Source organism: Salmo salar, chromosome 24, assembly GCF_965601325.2.
Source record: "Salmo salar chromosome 24, fSalSal1, whole genome shotgun sequence".
Classification (NCBI taxonomy): Eukaryota; Metazoa; Chordata; class Actinopteri; order Salmoniformes; family Salmonidae; genus Salmo; species Salmo salar.
In genome coordinates this window covers 31,090,887-31,114,874 of record NC_138314.1, presented here as the reverse complement: position 1 = coordinate 31,114,874, position 23,988 = coordinate 31,090,887, and the positions used below count along the sequence as shown (strand labels likewise).

General features: G+C 44.4%; 1 protein-coding gene and 2 non-coding genes across 11 annotated transcripts in view; all 3 read right to left on the bottom strand.

Annotated features, from left to right (window-relative positions):
• The window catches only part of LOC106585693 (ubiquitin-associated protein 2), a 30,114-nt gene that overhangs the window by 5,022 nt on the left and 1,104 nt on the right, over positions 1–23,988 (bottom strand). For 6 of the 9 annotated variants that reach the window (XM_082968637.1, XM_082968636.1, XM_082968641.1 and 3 more), the window contains exons 2-22: positions 23,118–23,255; positions 22,870–22,947; positions 22,601–22,711; positions 21,903–22,056; positions 21,693–21,779; positions 18,042–18,105; positions 17,688–17,779; positions 17,113–17,168; positions 16,951–17,012; positions 16,304–16,496; positions 15,956–16,202; positions 15,344–15,600; positions 14,876–15,069; positions 14,548–14,770; positions 14,240–14,279; positions 14,022–14,151; positions 13,706–13,793; positions 13,405–13,591; positions 13,175–13,266; positions 12,897–12,947; positions 12,553–12,631 (exon numbers count right to left, since the gene is read on the bottom strand). In XM_082968637.1, the coding sequence (XP_082824763.1) occupies positions 12,553–12,631; positions 12,897–12,947; positions 13,175–13,266; positions 13,405–13,591; positions 13,706–13,793; positions 14,022–14,151; positions 14,240–14,279; positions 14,548–14,770; positions 14,876–15,069; positions 15,344–15,600; positions 15,956–16,202; positions 16,304–16,496; positions 16,951–17,012; positions 17,113–17,168; positions 17,688–17,779; positions 18,042–18,105; positions 21,693–21,779; positions 21,903–22,056; positions 22,601–22,711; positions 22,870–22,947; positions 23,118–23,213 (2,581 nt within the window). In that variant the 5' untranslated portion in view covers positions 23,214–23,255. The remainder of the gene's footprint in view (positions 1–12,552; positions 12,632–12,896; positions 12,948–13,174; positions 13,267–13,404; positions 13,592–13,705; positions 13,794–14,021; positions 14,152–14,239; positions 14,280–14,547; positions 14,771–14,875; positions 15,070–15,343; positions 15,601–15,955; positions 16,203–16,303; positions 16,497–16,950; positions 17,013–17,112; positions 17,169–17,687; positions 17,780–18,041; positions 18,106–21,692; positions 21,780–21,902; positions 22,057–22,600; positions 22,712–22,869; positions 22,948–23,117; positions 23,256–23,988) is intronic. The other 3 variants (XM_082968640.1, XM_082968642.1, XM_082968639.1) reach the window with 3 other exon arrangements.
• On the bottom strand, positions 14,393–14,470 carry LOC123730465 (small nucleolar RNA SNORD121A). The gene has a single exon (XR_006761909.1). It is a non-coding gene; the product is annotated as a small nucleolar RNA SNORD121A (small nucleolar RNA).
• LOC123730464 (small nucleolar RNA SNORD121A) lies at positions 15,800–15,878 on the bottom strand. Its single transcript, XR_006761908.1, has one exon. It is a non-coding gene; the product is annotated as a small nucleolar RNA SNORD121A (small nucleolar RNA).

Genomic DNA, 23,988 nt, shown 5'->3' with positions numbered 1-23,988 from the left:
ATATAGAGAGTTCAGAATATTAGGCTCAAAATGTTAAGGATCAATAACAGAAGGCCATGTACATACACCCATGTTTCTTTCTGCACCAATTGGTAGATACAAAAAAAAACTGATATTATATATTATTTAGGGTTAGGAAAGTATTTATGAATAATAAACAGGTTTGGAGAGCCTTTATGCACTAAATACATTGGTAAATCATAAATAGTTGTTTGATTCATCCCGAATGTTGCCATAGTCAATTGTTCAATCCATGAAATGTCGGGAAGGGGAGGAGTGTACAAAAGGTGTTGAACAATAGTCCTAAAAATCTTCACAAATAATTATTCATGGCACTGATGACAACGGTCCAGTAGTCATGTGCCATGTTTAAACTGCTACGTATAGTCTGCGGTCCATAATGATTCAAATAGGCTACATGTCCCAAATTACTGCATAACTTGTAATACGTTTGTCTAATATGATCTACTATTGCTAGCGATCCTCAGGAACAACCACACGAACGTGACAGAGAAAATAAAGGTAAACGAACACTAACGTCAGTAACAGTTAAATGTGGGTATAACTGACAGTGGGTACCAATAGTGGCTAATATTTAACACAATACAAATTATTTAAAAAATAGTGAGAAGTCTGGGCATGTATACTGAACAAAAACAAATGCAACATGTTGGTCCCATGTTTCATGAGCAGAAATAAAAGCGTATCTCTAAAATTTTGTGAACCAATTTATTTACATCCCTGTTAGTGAGCATTTCTCTTTTGCCAAGATAATACCTGACAAGTGTGGCATATCAAGAAGCTGATTAAACAGTATGATCATTACAAAGGTGCACTTTGTGCTGAGGACAATAAAAGGCCACTAAAATGTGCAATTGTCACAACATAATGCCACAGATGTCTCAAGTTGGGGGGAAGCTCATCTGCATGCTAATCGTCCTCACCGGGGTCTTGACTTGACTGCAGTTTGCAGACCTGCTAACCCTGTCCAACGTTTTGAGAGTATCAGAAGCGCACAGCAAATTGGAGATAAGTAATGTTTTTCTTAGCACATGCCCCTAAGTTTAGTCTCTATAGTAGACTAAACTTGGGCCAATCAAACAGGGCCAATCACTAGGGCCAGCGCACAAGTGTTGGCTTTTAGACACGGTTCCTAATCAACACTAAAAGCAAAATCATTTGGGAAACATAAAAACAAAACAAATGATCGCGTCGACAGACCGCAAACTGGCTACACAACGCTTAAATAGGCTAACGCAAAAATAATCTGACAGCTGTTCACTAGAAAAGTCAGGTGTTTAAAGCCTACGTAAAGGTGCCAATTGTATTTCTTTGCAGCGCATACATAATTTCAGATTTTCAAATTGATAGAATCTCAAATCTAGTGCCAAGGCATTTTAGGAGCATTGCCTCTATAGCTAACACCCATTCATTCTTCATCGCTCAGTCTTCTAAACTCCCCACTCCATTTAATCCCAAGATGTTTGTTTCAATATGCTTTGTGTTGTAGTCACAACAGACAAAGATATAGTAAAGCAAACTTTACTAGGCATGTTGTCAATCAGCACATTAATTAAGTAACAACTGGTTTCCGTTTCCTGTGTAACATCAATATTGCTACATGTTCTCGTTTTTTTTTTTTTAGAACAAAAGGCAGACTCCACCTAACACTGGCTTGTAGTTCATGTCTGCGATAAACTGGAATGTGAACTGAATGTTTGTTTACCGTCTGACTGTCCATTAATTATTATTATTTTTTTACCTTCACACAAATTCTTTCAGGTGTATAGGTCTTCGTATGGCCCTACCAGACCTTGTGTGGGGAGTGTTTATTACATCAGGAGGTGCTTGACCTGAGATGTTTGGATCTTCATGTTGAGGTGCATCGTTCACCTCTAGGTTGTGTTCAGCACCCTGCTGGGCATCAGCTGGTGCTCTGTTTACTGACTCTGTGCCAGGCTCCTCAACAGTGGGGAAATCCTCCTCCATTTCTCTGCTCTTCCTCAGGTGTCGCCTGTTCCTCCTGAAGACGTGTCCCTGTTCTGTCTTCACCTCGTATGACCTTTGCTCCACAGATCTGACTACTCTGGCCCTCTGCCACCACTGTTTCTGTCCTGTGAGTGGCTGAACTCTCACCCCGTCATCTCGTTGCAGCTCTGTGAGATCCTTAGCAGAGGTGTCGTAGTACTTTGCCTGTTTCTGTTGTCTGATTGGACTTCTCCAGCTGACAGTTTGCCATCCCCGGTCTCAGAAGATTTTCACTCATTATAAGTAGTGTCTTTGTACGTCTTCCCATGAGCACCATTGCAGGGCTGCTCTGTTCCTTGTGATGGGGTATTTCTGTGATCCAGCATGGCCAGGTATGGGTCAGCACCTGCTCTCTTTGCTTTTGCCAGTTTTCACTGCCGATTCCACTTTCCCATTACTTTGCAGATATCCTGGAGACAATGTTGTGTGTAAAGTCCCAAGCCTTGCTGAAACTTCAGAACTCGTCTGAAGAGTACTGGGGACCATGGTCTGAGTAAAGGATGTCAGGTATGCCATAGCGTGCAGACCGTTTAACTGTGTGTTCTCCAAATGGTCCACTTCCCAGAAGTTGGAGAGAATCAACTGTGACCATGTAGTCTGTCGTTGAACTGGAACAGGTCAGTCCCTATATTTTCCCAGGGACGCTTTGGTGCTTCGTGTGGCCTCAACGTTTCTTTCTGCTGCTTTATACCCCATGCAGTGCAGGTGCTATATTGTGCCATGTATGTTCTCAGCTGTGCATTCATGCCTGGCCAGTAGACACACTCGCGAGCTCTTCTCAGACATCCCTCTGTTCCTGTTTGATGAATGGATTCTCTGCATTATCTCTGACCTGAGGGCAGTAGGCACAACGACTTGCTCACCTCTGAAGATAATTCCATTTTGCACACTCAGCTCATCTCTGTTGTGAAAATACATGGCTACTTCCAAGGGTACATGTCCTTTCACTTCAGGCCACCCCTGCAGGATCCCATTTTTCAGTGTCTGGAGCTCCCGGTCCAGCTCAGTGTCTCTCTGGATGTGCTTTAGTCTCTCGCTTGACACAGGGAGGTAGTGTATCATATTGATTGATTCCACTTGGACCTCCACAGGGCCTCTGTTGTCTTGTTCTGTGAGGTACGCCCTGCTCAGGGTGTCGGCCAGCACCACGTTTTCCCGGAACGTATCGGAGACTGACCTCGTAGTTATAGAGTCTCATGAGCATGCGCTGTAGTCTTTTGGTGCGCAGAGGAGAGGCTTTGTCATGATGCTCTCTAGAGGCTTGTGATCTGACTGCACTTCCACAGTTCATCCATATGTGAATTGGTGGAACCTCTCCATGCCAAACACCACTGCAAGCAGCTCCTTCTCTATCTGTGCATACCCTTTTCAGTCTCTGTCAGGGCTCTGCTGGCGTATGCTGTTGGTTGTCCTCCCTGCATCAAGGCTGCTCCTAACCCACTCTGAAGCATCACACTGTAGTACAAGCTGCTCTGTTGGGTTGTAGTATTTCAGCACAGGGGTCTGTGCAATGGTATCCCTGATTTTATTGAAAGTCTGCTCATGTTTCTCTGACCACTCCCACAGTGAGTCCTTGTGTGTTAGCTATTGCAGTGGCTTGCAGAGCTCCGTGGCGTGGCTGCAGAACTTGGCTAGGTAGTTTACCATGCCCAGGAAGCACTGCACCCCCTGCACATCTGTAGGCCTAGGCATCTGTCTGATGGCTGTCACTTTTCCTGGGTCCACTCAACCCCTCTGATGTTAGCAGGCGACCAATATAGGGCACTTCCTTCAGCCGGAGCTGCAGCTTTTCCGGATTCAGCTTGATATTGAGCTTCCTGCATCTGTCCAGGAGCATTTTCAGGTTGTCGTAATGGTCCAGAGTCGACGCTTCATCATTGTCTCTTTCTCCCACAATCAGGATGTCATCTGCAATGACTTTGACTACTGGAAGTCCTTCCATTGCCTGGTTCAACTTCCTCTGAAAGATCTCTGGGGCTGGACTGATTCCCATTGGCAAGCGCAGCCACCTGTAGCGTTCCATGGGAGTAGAGAACGTGGTGAGAAAGCTGGATTCCTCTTCCAGTTCCACATGCCAAAATCAGTTTTTTACATCACAGAGAACACACGTGCTCTATTCAGATCTGGCAGCACATCTTCAACAGTGGGAAGTGGGTAATGGCTCCTCTTGAGCGCCTTGAGAGGTTTCGGATCAATGCACACTTAGTTGTCCAGACGGTTTCTTCACTACGATCAGGCTGCTAATCCAATCTGTGCTTTTTTTCAACTGCTTTTATCATCCTTTTCTCTAGAACACTGAGCTCCTCTTTGAGTGGTTTATATAGTGCTACTGGCACTCTCTTTGGCAGCTGGACGGGCTCCACTCGCTCATCCACTTCCAGCTTCAGTTTGCCAGGTAAGCATCCATCTCCCTGGAATACATCAGAGTACTCCTGTTTAATTTGCTCTTTAGTCCAGGATCCTGTTTTCTTGATTGCCAGGATGTTGTGATGCTGCACAGTAATTAACTCCATTGCCTGGATAGCCTTACTGCCTAGAATGGGCCTGTGCACATTCTCGTTGACTCCGATGAACTCAACTCGGTAGGTTTTCTTAATGCGTGGATTGATCACTTTAAGTGTGCACTTCCCCAGTGGCGTCAGAGTACTCGTTATACATCACCAACACCTGACTGCAGGGCTCTAGGTGACTGGCGTTTATGAGGTTTGCAGGGATAACATTACAACTAGCACCACAATCTAGCTGAAATCTGACTGACTTTTTGTTGACCACACATGGTTGCAAAGAGAGCTGCATTGGGGTCTGTGGTTTTCTCCTGCACCACATCGATGCTCTCTGACTTTGGCCCTAGTGTGATGCACAGAACATCCTCACCACTGAGTCAGCTGACGCATTTTCCATTGCCAGGACTGTTTTTCTTGCTGGTCCCTGCACTTTTGCAAACTGTAGAGAAGTGATTGTTTTTTCCACAGGATTTACATTTTTCTCCATATGCAGGGCATTTTTCCTTTTTTCTCTCATGTGTCCGTCCACAGTATCTGCATTGTATAATGCACTGTCCCTCTGTAGGGTCTCCTCTCCCTCTCGATCTCTCTTTTTGTGTTACTACATGCACTGCTACAGGGCCCTGCACATTTGACTTTAGCTCTCTGTCTGGACAGTTCTGCAGCTCTTCCAATCTGTATGCATTTCTCTAAACTGAGAGATCAGCCTCTGAGTAAGCGCTCTCTTAAGTGTGGGTCACACATGCCACACAATCCACCCAAGAAAAATGAAACAATTGAGAGAATTTTTTCATGCCAAGTCAGGGCCAAGATGAGAGTTTAGACAAATATCTCACTGAATTGGGGACTCTAGTGGCCACCTGCAACGTTGGAGTAATCACAGACTCTCTTGTCCCTAATAAGAGAGTCTGTGAATAGCCAGTTAGCTTTTAGCATAGAGTCACTAACGTAGACGTTCGGCGCGATGACAAGGCTGTAAACGCAGCACTTTGCCGCCTGGGATGTATTCTTCATTTACATCGATGAGATCCAGGTTCTTTTGAGTACCACTGCCACCATGTTGCAATATGCTTTGTGTTGTAGTCACGACAGACAAAGATGTATAGTAAAGCACACTTTACTAGGTATGTTGTCAACCAGCACATTAATAAAAGTAAGTAACAACTGGTTTCCGTTTCCTGTGTAACATCAATAAGAGTAACATCAATATTGCTACATTTATATTTAATTATACTTTTGTAATGGTTTTTGTGACGTGGATCATAATTACAGTTAGTCTACCAGTTTGCGTGATCCTCGTAATGTTACGTGGAAAATACAACTAATGGGACGCATAATTAAATGTATATCACACTCGCACAAATGCGACCAGGTATTTTTTTGTATTCGCATTTAATTTCTTTCACTAGCAAATGCAAGTGAACTGCTGTCACTATAGAGGCCACTGAATTCCCATCTTTGGTTCGCTAACGTTAGCTTGAAACAATGAGTGTTTACCTTTCCACAACACACGGATTCTAAAAGGGATTTGAACATGTGTTTACCTACAGCTGACAGTGGACAAACTCATCACAACAAACAGGAGGGTCAGACATCGGGTAGCTACGTTGAATAATGTATTAATCTATATGTCCGTTGACAAACATTTACAGATCTACAGCCACTTATCAGTATCTGCTTCCCGAAGAGAAGAACTGCGTGCATTATTTTGCCTTTGTTGACACTGAGTGGCGTGAAATTCTGCGACATGTTTGCACATGATGGCTCTCTCTTCATCCAGCTGTCGATCGTCTCCAGCAAAGCTGGCCAGCTCTTACACATCATACTTCAGGTCCCTTGGGGAGATAGGGAGACCTGTCCTGTGGCACTGAATAGTATTTTTGAGTATGAAGAAAAAAACGGAAGCTGCTGAGATGTATCTGTGCTTTTTCCACAAAGTGGGTGTGTTTTTGACCAACTCGTAAAAATGCTGAATGAAACAATGCTCTGCATCACAGATGTTTATGAGGAAGTCCAAAATGTAAGATGCTTCAGCTGAAACAGGACAGTTTTTTCCTGAGTAGACCAAGCAGCTGATGGACAAACAATTGTCAGCACAAAGGTCCAAGCAGCAACAGGACTTTGAAGTCCTATGACACTGTCATTACATAAATTGATAAGTGGTTTGATTTCTCACCAGAAAATGTAATGGTGAAACTGATTGGCCTCTATGAGGAGCTCTCCTTCACTGACCTGGAGCAAGTGGTGGCTGCCCTCAAAATGACAGACAGTCAGTATGGACCAACTCTATGAAGAGTTTTGTGCTAGCCGGGAGGAAATACAGAAAGCCAGACAGGATACCACAAAATCCACCAGTGAGAAATAGGTGGAAAGCCAACTTGATCAACATGTTCAGGATTGTCTCATTTGTCCTCAGTAGCCAGACTCAAATGCCTTTGTAGAGAGGATTTTTCTGACTGATGACCATTAAATGGTCAGACTCAAGAAACCGATGTAGCACAGAGCTGATCAAAAATGAACTTCAAATATCTGTGAACTGTGATTTGTCATGTAATGACTTCTCTCTGGCTATGCATGAGGAGAAAGGACTGCTTGAATCAGTCAAAAGCAGCAAAAAATATGTAGACTTGGTGAGTGACTCATGCCCCTCTTTTCCTCTTTTGCATTTGAAAAGTAGTTTTTTTGCTGTAAAGGTCCAAATTGTGATTTCTTTGATAATTTATTTTGAGGTTTATTCACATAATGATACAGTTTTAGTAAAGCTAAAGGCTAAATGGAATATACAAATGTTTTGCCTTTCCAATTGAATATACACTGTATAGTCATTCACACAACACCATACCGCCGTAGCACCGTGCACTGGCACGCCACCTCTTGTCCCTTATTTGGTAGTGAAAAAGTTGGCAAACCTATGGACAACTAACACAATTGCATTTTATTGATGGCAATTTGAATGCACAGAGATGCCATGAGATCCTGAGGCCCATAGTCGTGTCATTCATCCACAGCCATCACCTCATGTCACAGCATGATAATGCATGGCCCCATGTAGTAAGGCTATGTACACAATTCCTGGAAGCTGAAAATGCCCCAGTCCTGCCATGGCCTGCATACTAACCAGACATGTCATCACCCATTGAGCATGTTTGGGATTCTCTGGATCGACATAAAAAATAAGAGTACACTACATAGCCAAAAGTATGTGGACACCTGTTCAACGAACATCTCGTTCCAAAATCATGACCATTAATATGGAGTTGGTCCCCCTTTGCTGCTATAACAGCCTCCACTCTTCTGGGAAGGCTTTCCACTAGATGTTAGAACATTGCTGTAGGAACTTGCTTCCATTCAGCCACAAGATAATTAGTGAGGTCGGGCACTGATGTTAGGCGAATAGACCTGGCTCGCAGTCGGCATTGCAATTCATCCCAAAGGTGTTTGATGGGGTTGAGGTCAGGGCTCTGTGGAGGCCAGTCAAGTTCTTCCATACCGACCTCGACAAACCATTTCTGTATGGACCTTGCTTTGTACACAGGGGCATTGTCATGTTGAAACAGGAAAGGGCCTTCCCCGAACTATTGCCAGAAAGTTGGAAGCACAGAATTGTTTAGATCACCATTGTATGCTGTTGCGTTAAGATCTCCCTTTAATGGAACTGAGGGGCCTAGCCCGAACCATGAAAAACAGCCCCAGACCATTATTACTCATGGGGCAGGTAGCGTTCTCCTGGCATCCGCCAAACCCAGATTCAGCTGTTGGACTGCCAAATGGTGAAGCGTGATTCATCACTCCAGAGAACACGTTTCTACTACTCAATTTTATAGACGTCAGCAACGGGTGTGGATGAAATAGCCAAATCCACTCATTTGAAGGCAACATGCATCTGTGACCAACAGATGCATATCTCTACTCCCAGTCATGTGAAAACCATAGTTTTCTAATTTATTTATTTCAATTGACTGATTTCCTTATATGAACTGTAAATCAGTAAAATCTTTGAAGTTGTTGCATTCATATTTTTGTTCAGTGTAATTAAAACAGAAATCAAATCAAAATAAATTGACTCTGTAGGTTTGCCTTTACACTGTTATTTGCGCATGGCTACAGAAGCCTATAGTTTGGACCTCAATTTTATCCCAAGTTACAAGGCCAGCACTTCAACTTCACTGTGGAAAAGGTGACATGTTGGCATGCTTCAGTTTGCTGCCATATGACTGGTTTCACATTAATCTCCAGTAGAGGTCGACCGATTAATCGGAATGGCCGATTTCAAGTTTTCATAACAATCGGTAATCGGCATTTTTGGACACCGATTGTGGCTGATTTTTAAAAACTTTTTTTTAACCATTATTTAACTAGGCAAGTCAGTTAAGAACACATTCTTATTTTCAATGACGGCCTAGGAACGGTGGGTTAACTGCCTTGTTCAGGGGCAGAACAACAGATTTTTACCTTGTCAGCTCGGGAATTCAATCTTGCAACCTTCCGGTTACTAGGCCAACACTCTAACCACCTGCCTTACATTGCACTCCACGAGGAGCCTGTGTGGCAGGCTGACTACCTGTTACGCGAGTGCAACAAGAAGCCAAGGTAAGTTGCTAGCTAGCATTAAACTTATCTTATAAAAAAAAACAATCAACCATAACATAATCACTAGTTAAGTACACATGGTTGATGATATTACTAGTTTATCTAGCGTGTCCTGCGTTGCATATAATCGATGCGGTGCCTGTTAATTTCTCATTGAGTCACAGCCTACTTCTCCAAACAGGTGATTTAACAAGCGCATTCGCGAAAAAAGCACTGTCGTTGCACCAATGTGTACCTAACCATAAACATCAATGCCTTTCTTTAAAATCAATACACAAGTATATATTTTGAAACCTGCATATTTAGTTAATATTGCCTGCTAACATGACTTTCTTTTAACTAGGGAAATTGTGTCACTTCTCTTGCATTCCGTGCAAGCAGAGTCAGGGTATATGCAGCAGTTTGGGCCGCCTGGCTCGTTGCGAACTGTGTGAAGACCATTTATTCCTAACAAAGACCGTAATTAATTTTCCAGAATTGTACATAATATGACATAACATTGAAGGTTGTGCAATGTAACAGCAATATTTAGACTTAGGGATGCCACCCATTAGATAAAATACGAAACGGTTCCGTATTTCACTGAAAGAATAAAAGTTTTGTTTTCGAAATGATAGTTTCCGGATTTGACCATATTAATGACCCAAGGCTCATATTTCTGTGTGTTATTATAATTAAGTCTATGATTTGATAGAGCAGTCTGACTGAGCGGTGGTAGGCAGCAGCAGGCTCGTAAGCATTCATTCAAACAGCACTTTCGTGCGTTTGCCAGCAGCTCTTCGTTGTGCTTCAAGCATTGAGCTGTTTATGACTTCAAGCCTATCAACTCCTGAGATTAGGCTGGTGTAACTGATGTGAAATGGCTAGCTAGTTAGCGGGGTGCGCGCTAATAGCGTTTCAATCGGTGACAGCACTCGCTCTGAGACCTTGAAGTAGTTGTTCCCCTTGCTCTGCAAGGGAGCAATGTGGAGCAATGGATAACGATGCTTCGAGGGTGGCTGTTTTCTATGTGACCCTGGTTCGAGCCCAGGTAGGGGCGAGGAGATTCCTACAACCTAAAACTTCTTACCTGGGAATATTGAAGACTCATGTTAAAAGGAACCACCAGCTTTCATATGTTCTCATGTTCTGAGCAAGGAACTTAAACGTTAGCTTTTTTACATGGCACATATTGCACTTTTACTTTCTTCTCCAACACTTTGTTTTTGCATTATTTAAACCAAATTGAACATGTTTCATTATTTATTTGAGGCTAAATTGATTTTATTGATGTATTATATTAAGTTAAAATAAGTTCATTCAGTATTGTTGCAATTGTTATTATGAGAAATAAATAGGCTGACTAATCGGTATCGTCTTTTTTTGGTTCTCCAATAATCGGTATCTGTGTTGAAAAATCATAATCGGTCGACCTCTAGTCTCCAGCGATCACATGGTCAAATAGATCTAAAACAACTGTCATTAATATTTACAATCCCCTTATCTAAACAGATGACTCATTTACCTAGCTCTTATCAATTTGTAAATTACAGTGCATGGAGAATGGTGTTATATAGGAAATAATTAAGTAGATGTACCACTTGGAACCGACAGGTTGCTCGACCTTAATCTTTTGTGCTTAAAGGTGGTGGAATTGAGGGAATTAACAAGGTCCGAAGATGGTGTATCTGTAGACACCTCCGCCACACATTCATTTCTTTGATCTCCCCCCCAACGAATAGCATGCTATTCTTATGCTTAAATTGAAAGTCAGAATATGGGTAGAGAAGTGCATAAAAAGGAATTACGTTCCATTTACGTGTGCTTAACCCGGGTCGGAATTCCCCCTCTGAGAACAGGCAAATGCATAAGAGGGAATGAGAGAGAGTATTCATACCCCTTGACTTACTCCACATTTTGTGGTCGAACCTGAACTCAAAACAAATCAAATGTATTTCTCCCCCCCCCCCCCACACACACACCCCATAATGACAGTGAAAACTTGTTTTTAGAAATGTTTGCAAATGTATTGAAAATTAAATACAGAAATCTAACTTCCATAAGTACTCAGACCCCTTTGCTATGACACTCCAAAATGTAGGCATATATCTGGGGAAGGGTATAAAACCATTTATAGTGTTGAAAGTTTCCAAGAGCCCAGTGATTTCCAACATTGTGAAATTGGAAAAAATATTGAAGTACTCAGACTGCCTGGAGCTGGTCGTCCGACCAAACTGAGCAACCGGGCAAAAAGGACCTTGGTCAGGGAGGTAACCAAGAACCCAATGACCACTGTCAGAACTACAGAGTTCCTTGGCTGAGATGAGAAACTACCAGAAGTCTTTATGGGCGAATGGCCAGATGGACGCCACTCCTGAAAAAAAGCACATGACCAACTGGCGTTTGCAAAAAGGCACGTGAAAGACAGATCATAAGGCAAAAGTTTGTAGTCATATGAAACAAATATAGCGCTTTGCATTCAGGCCAAAGAGTTATGTCTAGAGAAAACCAGACACAGCTAATAACCCGTCTAACACCATCCCTACCGTAAAGCATGGTGGCGGCAGCATCATGCTATGGGGATGCTTTTCAGCAGCAGGGACTGGGAGACTGATAAGGATAGAGGGAACAATGAATGGAGCCAAATACAAGCAAATCTTGGATGAGAACCTGCTTTAGAGTGCAAACGACCTTAGACTGGGGCGAAGATTTGCGTTCCAACAGGTCAATGACCAAAAGCAATGCTGGAATGGCTTCAGAACAAGAATATGAAAGTCCTTGAGTGACCCAGCCAAAGCTCAGACTTGAATCGCATTGAAAATCTGTGGAAAGACTTGATTGCTCTTCACCGCCACTCCCCATCTAACTTAACAGACCCTGAGAGAATCTGCAAGAAAGAATGGGAGAAAATCCCCAAATCCAGGTGTGCAAGGCTGATCGACATACCCAAGACAACTCAAAGCTGTAATCGCCGTCCAAGGTGCTTCGACAAACTATTGACTCGGGTATGAATACTTATTTAAAAAGATATTGCTGCATTTCATTTTTAAGAAATTAGCAAAACGTGCTTTCACTGTCATCACAGGGTGTTGCTTGTAGATGGATTATCAATAAACTTAATCCATTTTGTATTCAGGCTGTAACAACAATATGTGGAATAAGCCAAAGTGTATGAATACTTTCTGAAGGCACTGTGAGAGTATGAGTAGGGAGGAGCTGAATTAGCTAGTTCTGTTCAATTCAGCCACCTCCACCCCCCCAGAAGTAAATCAAGCTTTAATTGTAGTGTTAGTCAGAGGAGATGGAGATTCAGTCATTGAGGTAGTCCACAAATTAAGATTCAGCTATGTGCTTGTAACCATCATTATCTCCATATTATGGTGCGCACCCAAGATCTGGTTCTGGCCACCGAAAAGAGTGCATTTGTAAATGAGTGTGGAACAAGCATTACCTGAGTATGGATTGTTGGCTAGCCCATCTCTGCCAGGCATTGCTGCGGTTGTACCAGGGAATGCAACTCCATAGTAGTCCTACAGAGAAATAGACACCAGGAGAAACCAAACATCAGATTCAACAGTCATTGAGGAAGTCCACATATTAGGATTCAGCCATGTGCTTGTAATCATCACCATATTATGACAGGGACACATATGCAATATTAATCATTAACATTTATTTTTGTTTGGGTCATCTAAACCAGAGACCGTGCAAGAGTCCGTCTGGGCAAACAAATGTGTGCTGCATTGCTCTTCATCGACGTAGTAAGTGATGATCCATGTGTGAAAAGTGACTCACCATAGGCAGACGAGACTGCAGCATCTGTAGGTCCTCATATCCATAGATCTGCTTTAGAGTGGGACAATGACCAAATGAAACAGGTCAACCAAAAGAATCCACATATTCAACCGAGAACCAAAAAGGTATGAAAGGGAAGAGAGCGCGAGAAAGGGTGCGATGGCAGGCCAGTGAGAGAAAGACTTGGGGAAAACGAGACTCGTAAAGAGAAATGGATGGGAATTCATGGAAACAAAGATTGAGAGCATGCAAGAGAAAAAGAGGGCTAGCGTAGTTACCGGGTATGCAGGGAGCAGGCCTCCAGGGCCCATAATGTACTGATTAGCCAGCAGAGGGGGCACTCCTTGGGCCAAGTTAGGGGGGGCTTTGCCTGTGGAACAAGAATGAGAGACAAAGAGGGAAGTCAAAATCACACAGGTCTACAGTCAAATAATACAGACGGCAGAGTAGGACCGTTAAGTGCCAATAAAAAAACCTGTGTGTGACAGCATGGTTCTCCTGAGCTCACCAGAGGTGGTGTTCAGCAGGGGTTGGGCAGTGCGTCCGGCAGCTGAGAGGGCGGTGTTGCCATTGGCGGATAGACCAGGTGCTCCGGGGACATGCATCATGCCATTGGAGCAGCTAACCGCAGCATTGATGGAAGGGCCAGATGAGGAAGAGAAGGCATGGAGACTACTGCTCTCCTCACTGGTCATCTGTAGGGCAGAGGGAGGGAGAGAGTGTGACTGACAGCAGTTTAGCTTTTTGGTAGCATTTTTCCTCTTCACATTTTCAGTGCTTATTTTAGATGAGTTTCAGACATGATTTACATTAACCCCAAAAGAAGACGCCGTGCTGACCGTAAGGGAGGAGCTAGTGGAGAGGGCAGATCCTGACGAGTATGTACTGGTCACATGACTGGGGAGACCGTGGAGAGAAAACAGGTAACGTTACCAAATCATCCGATGAGTCTTAAAGTTTGAACCAACTCATTACAACAAGGACTTCTATTATTTTGTCAGTCAATAGAGGAGATGGGAGATTCAGTCATTGAGGTAGTCCACATATTAAGATTCATCTATGTGCTTGTAACCATCATCATCTCCATGATAAGAATGACTGGGAGAAGGGGAGTGATGGGCTTACCTGCTGACAGATGGCAGAGGGGCAGAGTGGGAAGGTGTGGGGGCTGGGGAGGGAACATGGTGGACGGGGCCACTGTCACTGCTCATGGGAGGTGATTCAGGCTTAGGGGTTCGAGAAGCCAACGACATCGCTGAAAGAGAAGAAACAGATAAGCAAGCATGCTGGACTTAACCATGAAATAACACTTTCGGCAATCACAAATTCTCCTGAGTACTTACAGTCCTGTGGGACCTGTGTCCTCACGCCACCATAGCCATTCTGTGAAAGACATTGACATTCTCAGTCGGCCATCTTGATTTCACTATACAGTGCTGATATAGTAGAGCTCCAGTAATCTTAAATAATGCCTGAGGGTCTTAAGTGTCCATTGACCATAGGAGATTCAGTCATTGAGGTATTCCTCATAGTAAGAATCAGATATGTGCTTGTAACCATCATTATCTCCATATTTATGAGAGACAGGAGGAGTAGTCTTAATCGAGAGAGTGTCTGACCACACCTGACAAGTGCAGTGTGAATGACTCACAGTGAGAGGGGCGGAGGGGGCGTCTTTGCTCTGGGGGTAGCCCAGGTGGGGGGGCATGCTCTGCGGGGGGCCGTTGTCCACTCTGCTAGCTGAGGGGGTGGATGGTGGGGCGGCGCTGGGGAGACCCAGGGAGGGGGATGGTGTGGCACTGGGTAAACCCAGAGACGGGAAACTGGGGTCTGATATTGACGGAGGCACGGACGACAAGCTGCCAAGGGGCTCACTGCAACAACAACGTAAAGGGATGAGTTAGTGTAAAGCAAGTTCACTGTGGCCTCTACAACACAATGATACTAATTAAGCCAAAGAAAATGCAATAAATAAACACCTGACTGGTCCAGGTTTGGAAAACAAGCTGCTTTGGGGCTGTGGTACAGATGTGGGGACCGGCTCCCTGGCAGGCTCGGCCTGGTGGCCCATGTCAATCACACTGGGCTCCGAGCCAAAGTCCAAGGCCCCAAACTGCACGTTAAGACCGGACACATCTGCTGAGCCTGGCATCTCCACCGCAGATGAGGGGATCTGAGGAGACCGAGCAAGAGGGATTAGGAAATAGGATGAGAGGGACATTAACACATGAAATCCCACCGCAGCACATAAACTATTCAAAGTTTGATACATAAATCGCACTCAGTCACACGCTCTAAGACATTTCAGACCGAATGTGTGACAGTGTGCAAAGTTGCACTTACCTACAGTACTTTTAGATTGTTTTTTAACCATTTGTAAACCTAACTCATTGTTATGTACCCTCTGAGTGAGCAGACAGCCTCTACTTCCACACACGTTTGCTAACCTTTGAGGGAGGAGGTACTCTGCGTCTCTGGGTCTTGATCTGCCTCTGTGGGGGTTCAGCCATGGGAGCCTGATGGTCCAGGGAGGGTCCGTCTCTGGGAGGCGGGGGCCCGGCATCATAGTGGCCTGGGGGAGTAGGGACCTGGGGGGGGAGAGACAGAGGCTCTGCTTGGGGCAGGGAGCTATGCTGGGCCTGCTGCTGCCGCTGGGCCAGCTGGCTGAGGACAGCAGACGGCTCCGGCTGCATCTTTAGATCTACTGGAGAAGACAGAGAGAAGAGTTACTGGTGGCATTAGCAGTCCAGTAAATACAGATCTGACTCATCAAATTTGCATGTACCATGAGTCTGCTCCCACCACTGTCACCATTACATCTCTATACATTTGACTTTTTGGGGGGATAGAATGAGAAGTTGAGCAGAGTGATAATGTATTGGGGAAAGAATGCAATTTGAGGATGGAAGGAGATTCAGTCATTGAGGTAGTCCACACATTAAGATTCAGCTATGTGCTTGTAACCATCATTATCTCCTCCTATTCGACACAGACAAACAATGACATGTACCCACACCTCACTTGAAGCTTTTCCATATGATAGCACCCGTATGTCTTACAGTGAGAGGTTGGAACAGGGCCCTTCTCCACTCTCGGGGCCCTGGTTTCGCTGGCAGAAATGGGGGCGGAGCCTTGAACTGCAGGTGGACCTGATTCTTTGGCGACACTGCTGTTGCCCGCGGTGACCAGCTGCTGATGGGTCCGCGGGGTGAGCTGGGGCCCGTTGAGCTGCTCTGGTATCATAACCTCAGCCGGGGTCGGCTTGGGCCCACTCAGAGTCCCAAAACCAGAGCCATGGACTGAGGACTAATGGACAGAGCAAGAGAGTTGATAGTGTGTCTGTGTGAAAGCCTGTACAGATACGTATAACCATGAAAAGGAAGTGTGTGTGTGGCTGGCTGCCTCACCAGGGCACCGTGGGTGTAGTTAGTGCCAGAGGCGGCGCTGGCATAGCTGTGTGTGGCGGTGCGAGCGCAGTTGTGGTGTGAGTTGGTGAACACCAGGCTCTGGCCCCCCACGCACACAGCGGCAGGGGGCTCCATGCCACCCAGATCCGCCTCCACACCGCCCGTCTTGGGCAGCAGCGAGCCCATGTCCACACTGGAGAGGAAAGAGGACGACCAGTACATTTACGATGGGACACTGAATGGATAGTTTAGTGTTGTACCCTGATACTGCTTCTTTGCCACAATGAAATATCACTTCTATTTATTTATAATACCTCTCATTCTCTCTCCATGAGAAGTTGAGCAGAGTGAATGCAATGGAAAAATAATTCAGTAACCGGACGAAAGGAGATTCAGAGATTGAGGTATTGCACACAACGGGTTCAGCTATGTGCTTGTAACCATCATTTGACAAGCCGATACAGAGAAACGATTACATACACCCACAACTCATATCATTACTATGAAACCTTCGCATTCCAACCCAAAGCCATTTTACTGTTATTTTGTGAGAATTCGTGCTATAAGACTGGAGGAAAGACAGAGATATGAGAGTATTTCATGGGGTTAAGGGTGCGTTCCTGTGAGCATTAGATTGGAGCCCATACTTGTGTCCAGATGTGATGTGGTTCGCAGGAGCAGAGGCAGTGAACACTTTGGTTTCAGACAGCTGTTGATAAAAACAGAATATCAGGAAGAGAACCTTTGTTATGTGTGTGTGCTTGTGTAGCCACTGTAATATAAAGTCGAAAGTGGCAACCATCACTCACATCCTCATTCCAGTCTTCTGCAGCCCAGTCTTCCAAGTTGCCTCTCCATGTTCCTCCTATGATGGTAGGGGACAGTAGGGGTACGTGAGTTAGTCATCATGCCCGGGGGGTACCCCTCTGTCCAACAGAGCTCAGTCAGCAGCACAATCAGAGTTGTGTTCATTAGGGACGCACAGAGAAAACACTATAATGTATCACAAAGGAAAACAAAATACTTTCTTATTGGACAAACCCAGGTAGTCCCTTCCTGTTTTAAAATCGGGTCTCTTCCTTTTCGGTGCCTAATGAACACGGTCCTGGTTGAGGCCAAACCGCACTGCTCCAACTGTGTCCAGGACTATACTACTACAACCATGCTTTAAAGCTCTAAAACCTACACCTCGAAAAGGAGTGGGTTTATTGGTTACAGCAGAGACATTTAATCCCCTCCAGGATCAAGATCACTGTTGCCTAAAATGTTTTGCGAGTTTCTTATTTTTAAATAGCACCCCTTGTGTACACATTCAGTAATACCGTATACCCCGTAGTTGTACAGAAACGGTATGAAAATCCTGATACCGCCCAACCCTACTCACCTATTCCATCTCCACCTTCGTTCCCCTCTGCTTCCCAAGTTTCCTGACGAGACCCGCTAGAGTTAGCGTTGTAGTCGGCGGGGTTGAAGATCCTTAGGTGGGGAGAGGGTTAGGGGTTCATCTATGTGCTTGTAATCATTATTAAGCAACACTATGATACAGTGAAACAGCCACGTCTACACACACTTGTTAGATATTACTGCACTGTCGGAACTAGAAGCACAAGCATTTCGCTACACTGGCATTAACATCTGCTAACCACGTGTATGTGACCAATAAATTTGATACACACACACACACACGGCTGAATAAACATGAACAGCAGGAGATCTCCAGTGTGGATCTTCAACTCACCCCATCCCCTGAGAGGAGAACCTGTTACCACCAGCTGCTCTTCCCCTTCCGCGACCCCCCAACCCTAAAGACACACAGAAACACTACGTCTGACCTCTGCTGCAAGACACAAACCAGTCTATTAAATTACACCTAATGCCTGTGTTCTAAAACAGACATGTTTTCAGCACAAATGTCTGATATGTGTTGCTTCAAAACAGGTTAGCGGGGGGCATGGTACAGTATGTTGGGCATGCTGCTATGGGTTTAGATTTCAGGCTGACAGCATTTGATAGGTCTTAGATCAGTATACGAGGATTGGCTTAGCCTAGACAGCTTAGGACATATGATAAATACATTTACCGACAGCAACTGCCATCACTGGCACTCCTGACTCCACTCCCTCACTCTGCATGCCTGTCTGACTTTACCCCAACCAAAACAACCTCCCTGGCTTGTCCACCACCCCTCCCCGCTCTATAGCAGCTGCAGGACAGTAGTGCATTCAGAAAGTATTCGTACCTCATGACTTATTCCACATTGTTGTGTTACAGCTCGAATACAAAATGGATTTAATATATATTTCTCACCAATCTACACACAACACCCCATAATGACAAAGTGAAAACCTGTTCATGTTGTAAATGCATTCAAAATAAAATTATAATTCAAACCCCTTTGCTATGACACTCCAAATTGTGCACAGGTGTATCTAACTTATTTCCAATGTCACTACAACTTGGAGTCCACCTGTGGCCAATTCAATTGTTTGGACATGATTTGGAAAGAAACACACCTATATGCTTCTACACCTGCATTACTTGCCGTTTGGGGTTTTAGGCTGGGGTTCTGTACAGCACTTTGAGATATCAGCTGATGTAAGAAGGGCTATATAAATACATTTGATTATATAATGGTCCCACAGTTGACAGTGCATGCCAGAGCAGAAACTATAACATAAACCCCAAGGAACGGTCTCCAGAGCTCCGAGATAGAATTGTGATGAGGCAAATATCTGAGGAAGGGTATAACACTATTTCTATAGTGTTGAAAGTTTCCAAGAGCGAAGTGGTCTCCATCCTTGAGAAATTGAAAAAAATATGGAGCTACCCAGACTCAGCCTAGAGCTGGCCGTCCAACCAAATTGAGCAACCGGGCAAGAAGCACTCTGACAGAACTAGAGTTCCTTGGCTGAGATGGAAGAACCTGCCAGAAGAACAACACACATGCATACCCATGCCATACACACACACGCAGTCTCTACAGTGGCCAGACGGAAGCCACTCCTGAGAAAAAGTTACATTCCAGCATGCCTGAAGTTTGCAAAAAGGCATGTGAAAGACATAAGGGAAAGGTCTGTGGTCAGATGAAACAAAACTTGAACTCTTTGGCCTGAACGCAAAGTGCTATGTCTGGAGAAAACCAGGCACAGCTCATCCCCCATCTAACACCATCCCTACCGTGAAGCATGGTGGGGGCAGCATCATGCATGGGGATGCTTTTTAGCAGCAGGGAATGGAAGACTGATAAGCATAAAGTGAACAATGAATGGAGCCAAATACAGTCAAATCCTTGAGGAGAACCTGCTTCAGAGTGCAAACGAGAGACTGAGGCTAAGATTTACATTCCAACAGGAAAATGACCCTAAGCATAAAGCCATGCTGGAATGGCTTCAGAACAAGAATGTGAAAGTCCTTGAGTGACCCAGCCAGTCTGTGGAAAGACTTGCAGATTATTGCTTTTCACCACCACTCGTCATCTAACTTAAAAGCACTTGAGAAAATCTGCAAGCAAGCATGAGAGAAAATCCCCAAATCCAGATGTGCAAGGCTGATATACATACCAAAGACAACTCAATGCTGTTATCACCGCCCAAGGTGCTAAGACAAAGTATTGACTTAGTAGTGTGAATACTTAAGTTAATTAGATATTTATGCATCTCATTTTCAATACATTTCCTAACATCTCTAAAAACATGTTTTCACTGTCATTATGGGGTATTGTGTGTAGATGGATGAGAAATTAGATATCATTTTAAATTCAGGCTGTAACAAAATGTGGAATAAGTCAAAGGGTATGAATACTTTGAAGACTGTATATTTCACACGTAATGGCACTTACAATAATTGCTGGGCGATACAAATGGACACATCGCCAACTAAAACCCTCCAACTAGATAGCCAAATTATATGCCATTTTAGGGAGGATTATTGTAGAGGCTGTTTTATAGCATGACAAAGTGGAATCTTGTGGGACAGGGTGTGGCAAGGTACAATATGGCTCAGTGGGACATTAGTTCAGGTTGGCCAGTACCAGTAACATAGTATAATGGGCAAAAAAACAACTGATTTGACAAGGTGCAGGTAGACAGAACAGAGCACTTAGAAAAAAATATGTATCTGCAAACTGTAGAGCTCCCGATGCAATGGATTCATCAAATAACCAACACTTAATAATATCAGAGCTATAGAATTCAGATACACTACATGGCCAAAAGTATGTGTACACACCCTTCAAATGAGTGGTTTCGGCTATTTCAGCCATTCACATTGCAGACAGGTGTATAAAATCGAAGCACACAGCCATGCCATCTCCACAGACAAGCCATGGCAGTAGAATGGCCCGGCACCGTCATAGGATGCCACCTTTCCAAGTCAGTTTGTTAAATTTCTGCCCGGCTAGAGCTGCCCCGGTCAACTTTAAGTGCTGTTATTGCAACGTGGAAATATCTAGGAGAAACAACAGCTCAGCTGCAAGGTAATAGGTCACACAAGCTCAAAGGAACAATCCCGCCGAGTGCTGAAGCGCGTAAACATCGCGTCCTTGTTTGCAACACTCACTACCGAGTTCCAAACTGCCTCTGGAAGCAACGTCAGCACCAGAACCATTCGTCGGGAGCTTCTGAAATAGGTTTCCATGGCCAAGCAGCCGTACACAACCTTACGATCACCATGCACAACGCCAAGCGTTTGGCTGGATTGGTGTAAAGCTCGTCACCAATGGACTCTGGAGCAGTGGAAAAGCATTCGGTGGAGTGATGAATCACGCTTCACCATCGCGCAGTCCAATGGACGAATTTGGGTTTGGCGGATGCCAGGTGAAAGCTACCTGCCCCAATGCAGTGCCAACTGTAAAGTTTGGTGGAGGAGGAATAATGGTTTGGGCTAGGCCCCTTAGTTCCAGTGAAGGGAAATCGTAATGATACAGCATACAATGACATCCTAGATGATTCTGTGATTCAACTTTGTGGCAACAGTTCGGGGAATGGCCTTTCCTGTTTCAGCATGACAATTCCCCCATGCACAAAGAAAGGTGCATACAGAAATGGTTTGATATCAGTGTGGAAGAACTTGACTGGCCTGCACAGAGCCCTGACCTCAACACCATCAAACACCTTTGGGATGAATTGGAACGCCGACTGAGAGCCAGGCCTAATCGCCCAACATCAGTGGCCGAGCTCACTAATGCTCTCGTGACTGAATGGTAGCAAGTCCCCACAGCAGTGTTCCAACATCTAGTGGAAAGCCTTCCCAGAAGAGTGGAGGCTGTTATAGCAGCAAAGCGGGACCAACTCCATATTAATGGCTAAGATTTTGGAATGAGATGTTTGACAAGCAGGTGTCCACCTACTTTTGGCTTTGTAGTGTACATAATTTTCTTAGTAGCATTCACCTCTGCCAGCAACGCCCCTCCCCCTGCGACCACGGTCGGCCACTTTATCCCCAGAACACATTTCAAACCCATTCTCTTCTGGCCGCACTAAAAAGGAGAGGCAAAGGGAGAAACAATTACATATAAGTCAACACACTAGCAAAAACAAAAAGATAGGATTTATGTAATACACTTCCTATCATATCTCCCCTTTGGGAGTGTTCCCCTCACCCTCTCTGCTGCGGTTGGTTCCACGGCCCCTCCTGTTGGGGACCCCGCGGCTCCGGCTTGCCTCGCGCTCTCCTCTCTTCTCTCGGTTGTCCTTTATCTCCGAGGGACCTCCCTCCTTCCCTCGCGCCTTTTTCCCAACTGTCTCCCAGGTGGTCTGACAGACAAAGATACCTTATTGCAAACACGAAGACACTCAACACTAAATAAGCACACTTGGAAAATGGGTACTAGATTTGGTTATGAGAATATATTGAGGGCAAACTTGGTACTGACTAGTCAAGTAGTTGAAGGGGCTATCTGCAATTGGTACATAAATTATTTTTCTTTAACTTGATGATATATACTCATGGATTCTTAAAGAATATAACTTAAAATGCCACATTAGCTTGCATCCCACCAGAAGCCAAAATACAACCGTGTTTTACACCTTTGTTTGTGTAAAAATGTAAACAAACACTATAGCCACAAAACATGGTTAAAAAACGATCATTTTTATTTCATGGATGGTCAGTCCATAAGTTAGACTGAATTTGAGAGTGGCTACATTTCTTCAGCCTTATCACTCAGCTGTTTACCAAAACAGTAGCTAGGAGGCCGCTTGTTGTTGTTGGAACTACAGATTACCCCTTTAATGAGAGTTAGTGACACTGGATGTGTCAGAGCATGGGTGAGGGTGTGCGCCTTTTGGGGACCCTCACTGTGTCAGAGGTGCTTTCCAGCAGGAAATTGATGGCTCTGTTGACATCCTCATTGCAGTCATGGAGGGCCACCATGCACTCATCTTGGGTCTTCCCAGTCACCTCAATCAGCTGTGGGAACACAATCAGCACGTGTGTACATAAACAACTCAGCTTTACTGACACAAGCCGACAGATACATGTGGGACTAGTGTGCATTGGTACTGAACTTAATCATACACATATTAGGCTACATAAATATTCCACAACTTGTTTCACACTGTACTTACCTGTTTGACCTTATCCTCAAAGTCTGCATCATTTTTGTCATAGATCATCTGGGCAAGCCGAATCTGTTCTGCTGTGGCCTGCATTCAAAGAGGGCAGTTACACACACATGGCAACTCTATTGTTGGTTTGTGTAATGAGACTAATAGGTGAGATACTCTTTTTTTGCTGTAATGGCAGGAATTACATGAGAACCAAAGGTACACCGTGTACATAGTGTTGCTAATCTGAAAGTGTGTATGAAACTCACTTGTATCTGTTTCTGTGGCTGTGTGGTTTGTGTGGTAGTGGGCAGCGCTCTGTCCCGAGTTCCTCGAGCTGGATTGCTGACCACTGAAGTCATCATATACAGTATATACAAAACAATGTATGTACAAAATAGAAAAATCTGAAACAGATTAAGAGGGGGGAAATCATCAATCAGTCAAAGGGACATCAATCATTTCAACCTGCTAGACAAGCCTTGGATCTCTGTAGTGTATACAGTACGGAGTCTTGCTTTTGTTAACTTTTCTATGTAAGACTAACGCCATCCATTTCCCCTCATGTTTAAATTTAGACATCGAGACCAGGGGGAGGCTTTTCTGGTGTCAGTTTACATCTCTCATGCACACAGTCAAAAACAGTTTCACAAACATAGCTAGATGTACAGGTCAAACAAGCGTCACACATACATCTGACTAAGGTTAGAACATAACCTCAAGTTTATTAAATGGCACCTGTGAGTATTGACTACTTATAAAACAGGGCAATTATGTTGCTCTGTATTGACATGGCCAAGTAGTTTGGTATGGCTGTGAATATGAAGCTAACGTAGCTTAGTCAACTATTTTGAAAGTTCTAACGAGGGCCTTTGTGCAAACCACAGCGCCTAGTCCAAATCATGGGCAGCCATTGCAAAAAACGAATTTGCGACGTGCCAGGGGTTCATGTGCCCGTGAAGTTAATAAAATCAGTAACGTTAGCTAAATTAGGCCTCACTACCGGACTGGCAAGCGGCTATAGTAGATTGCCTAGGTAGTTAGCGGAAAAATCAACTGATTAATGTAATAATGATAGTGCGTAGCTGGCTTGTTAGCACTCGTCTCGCTAACATTAAACAGATGCCATTATTAGTTATT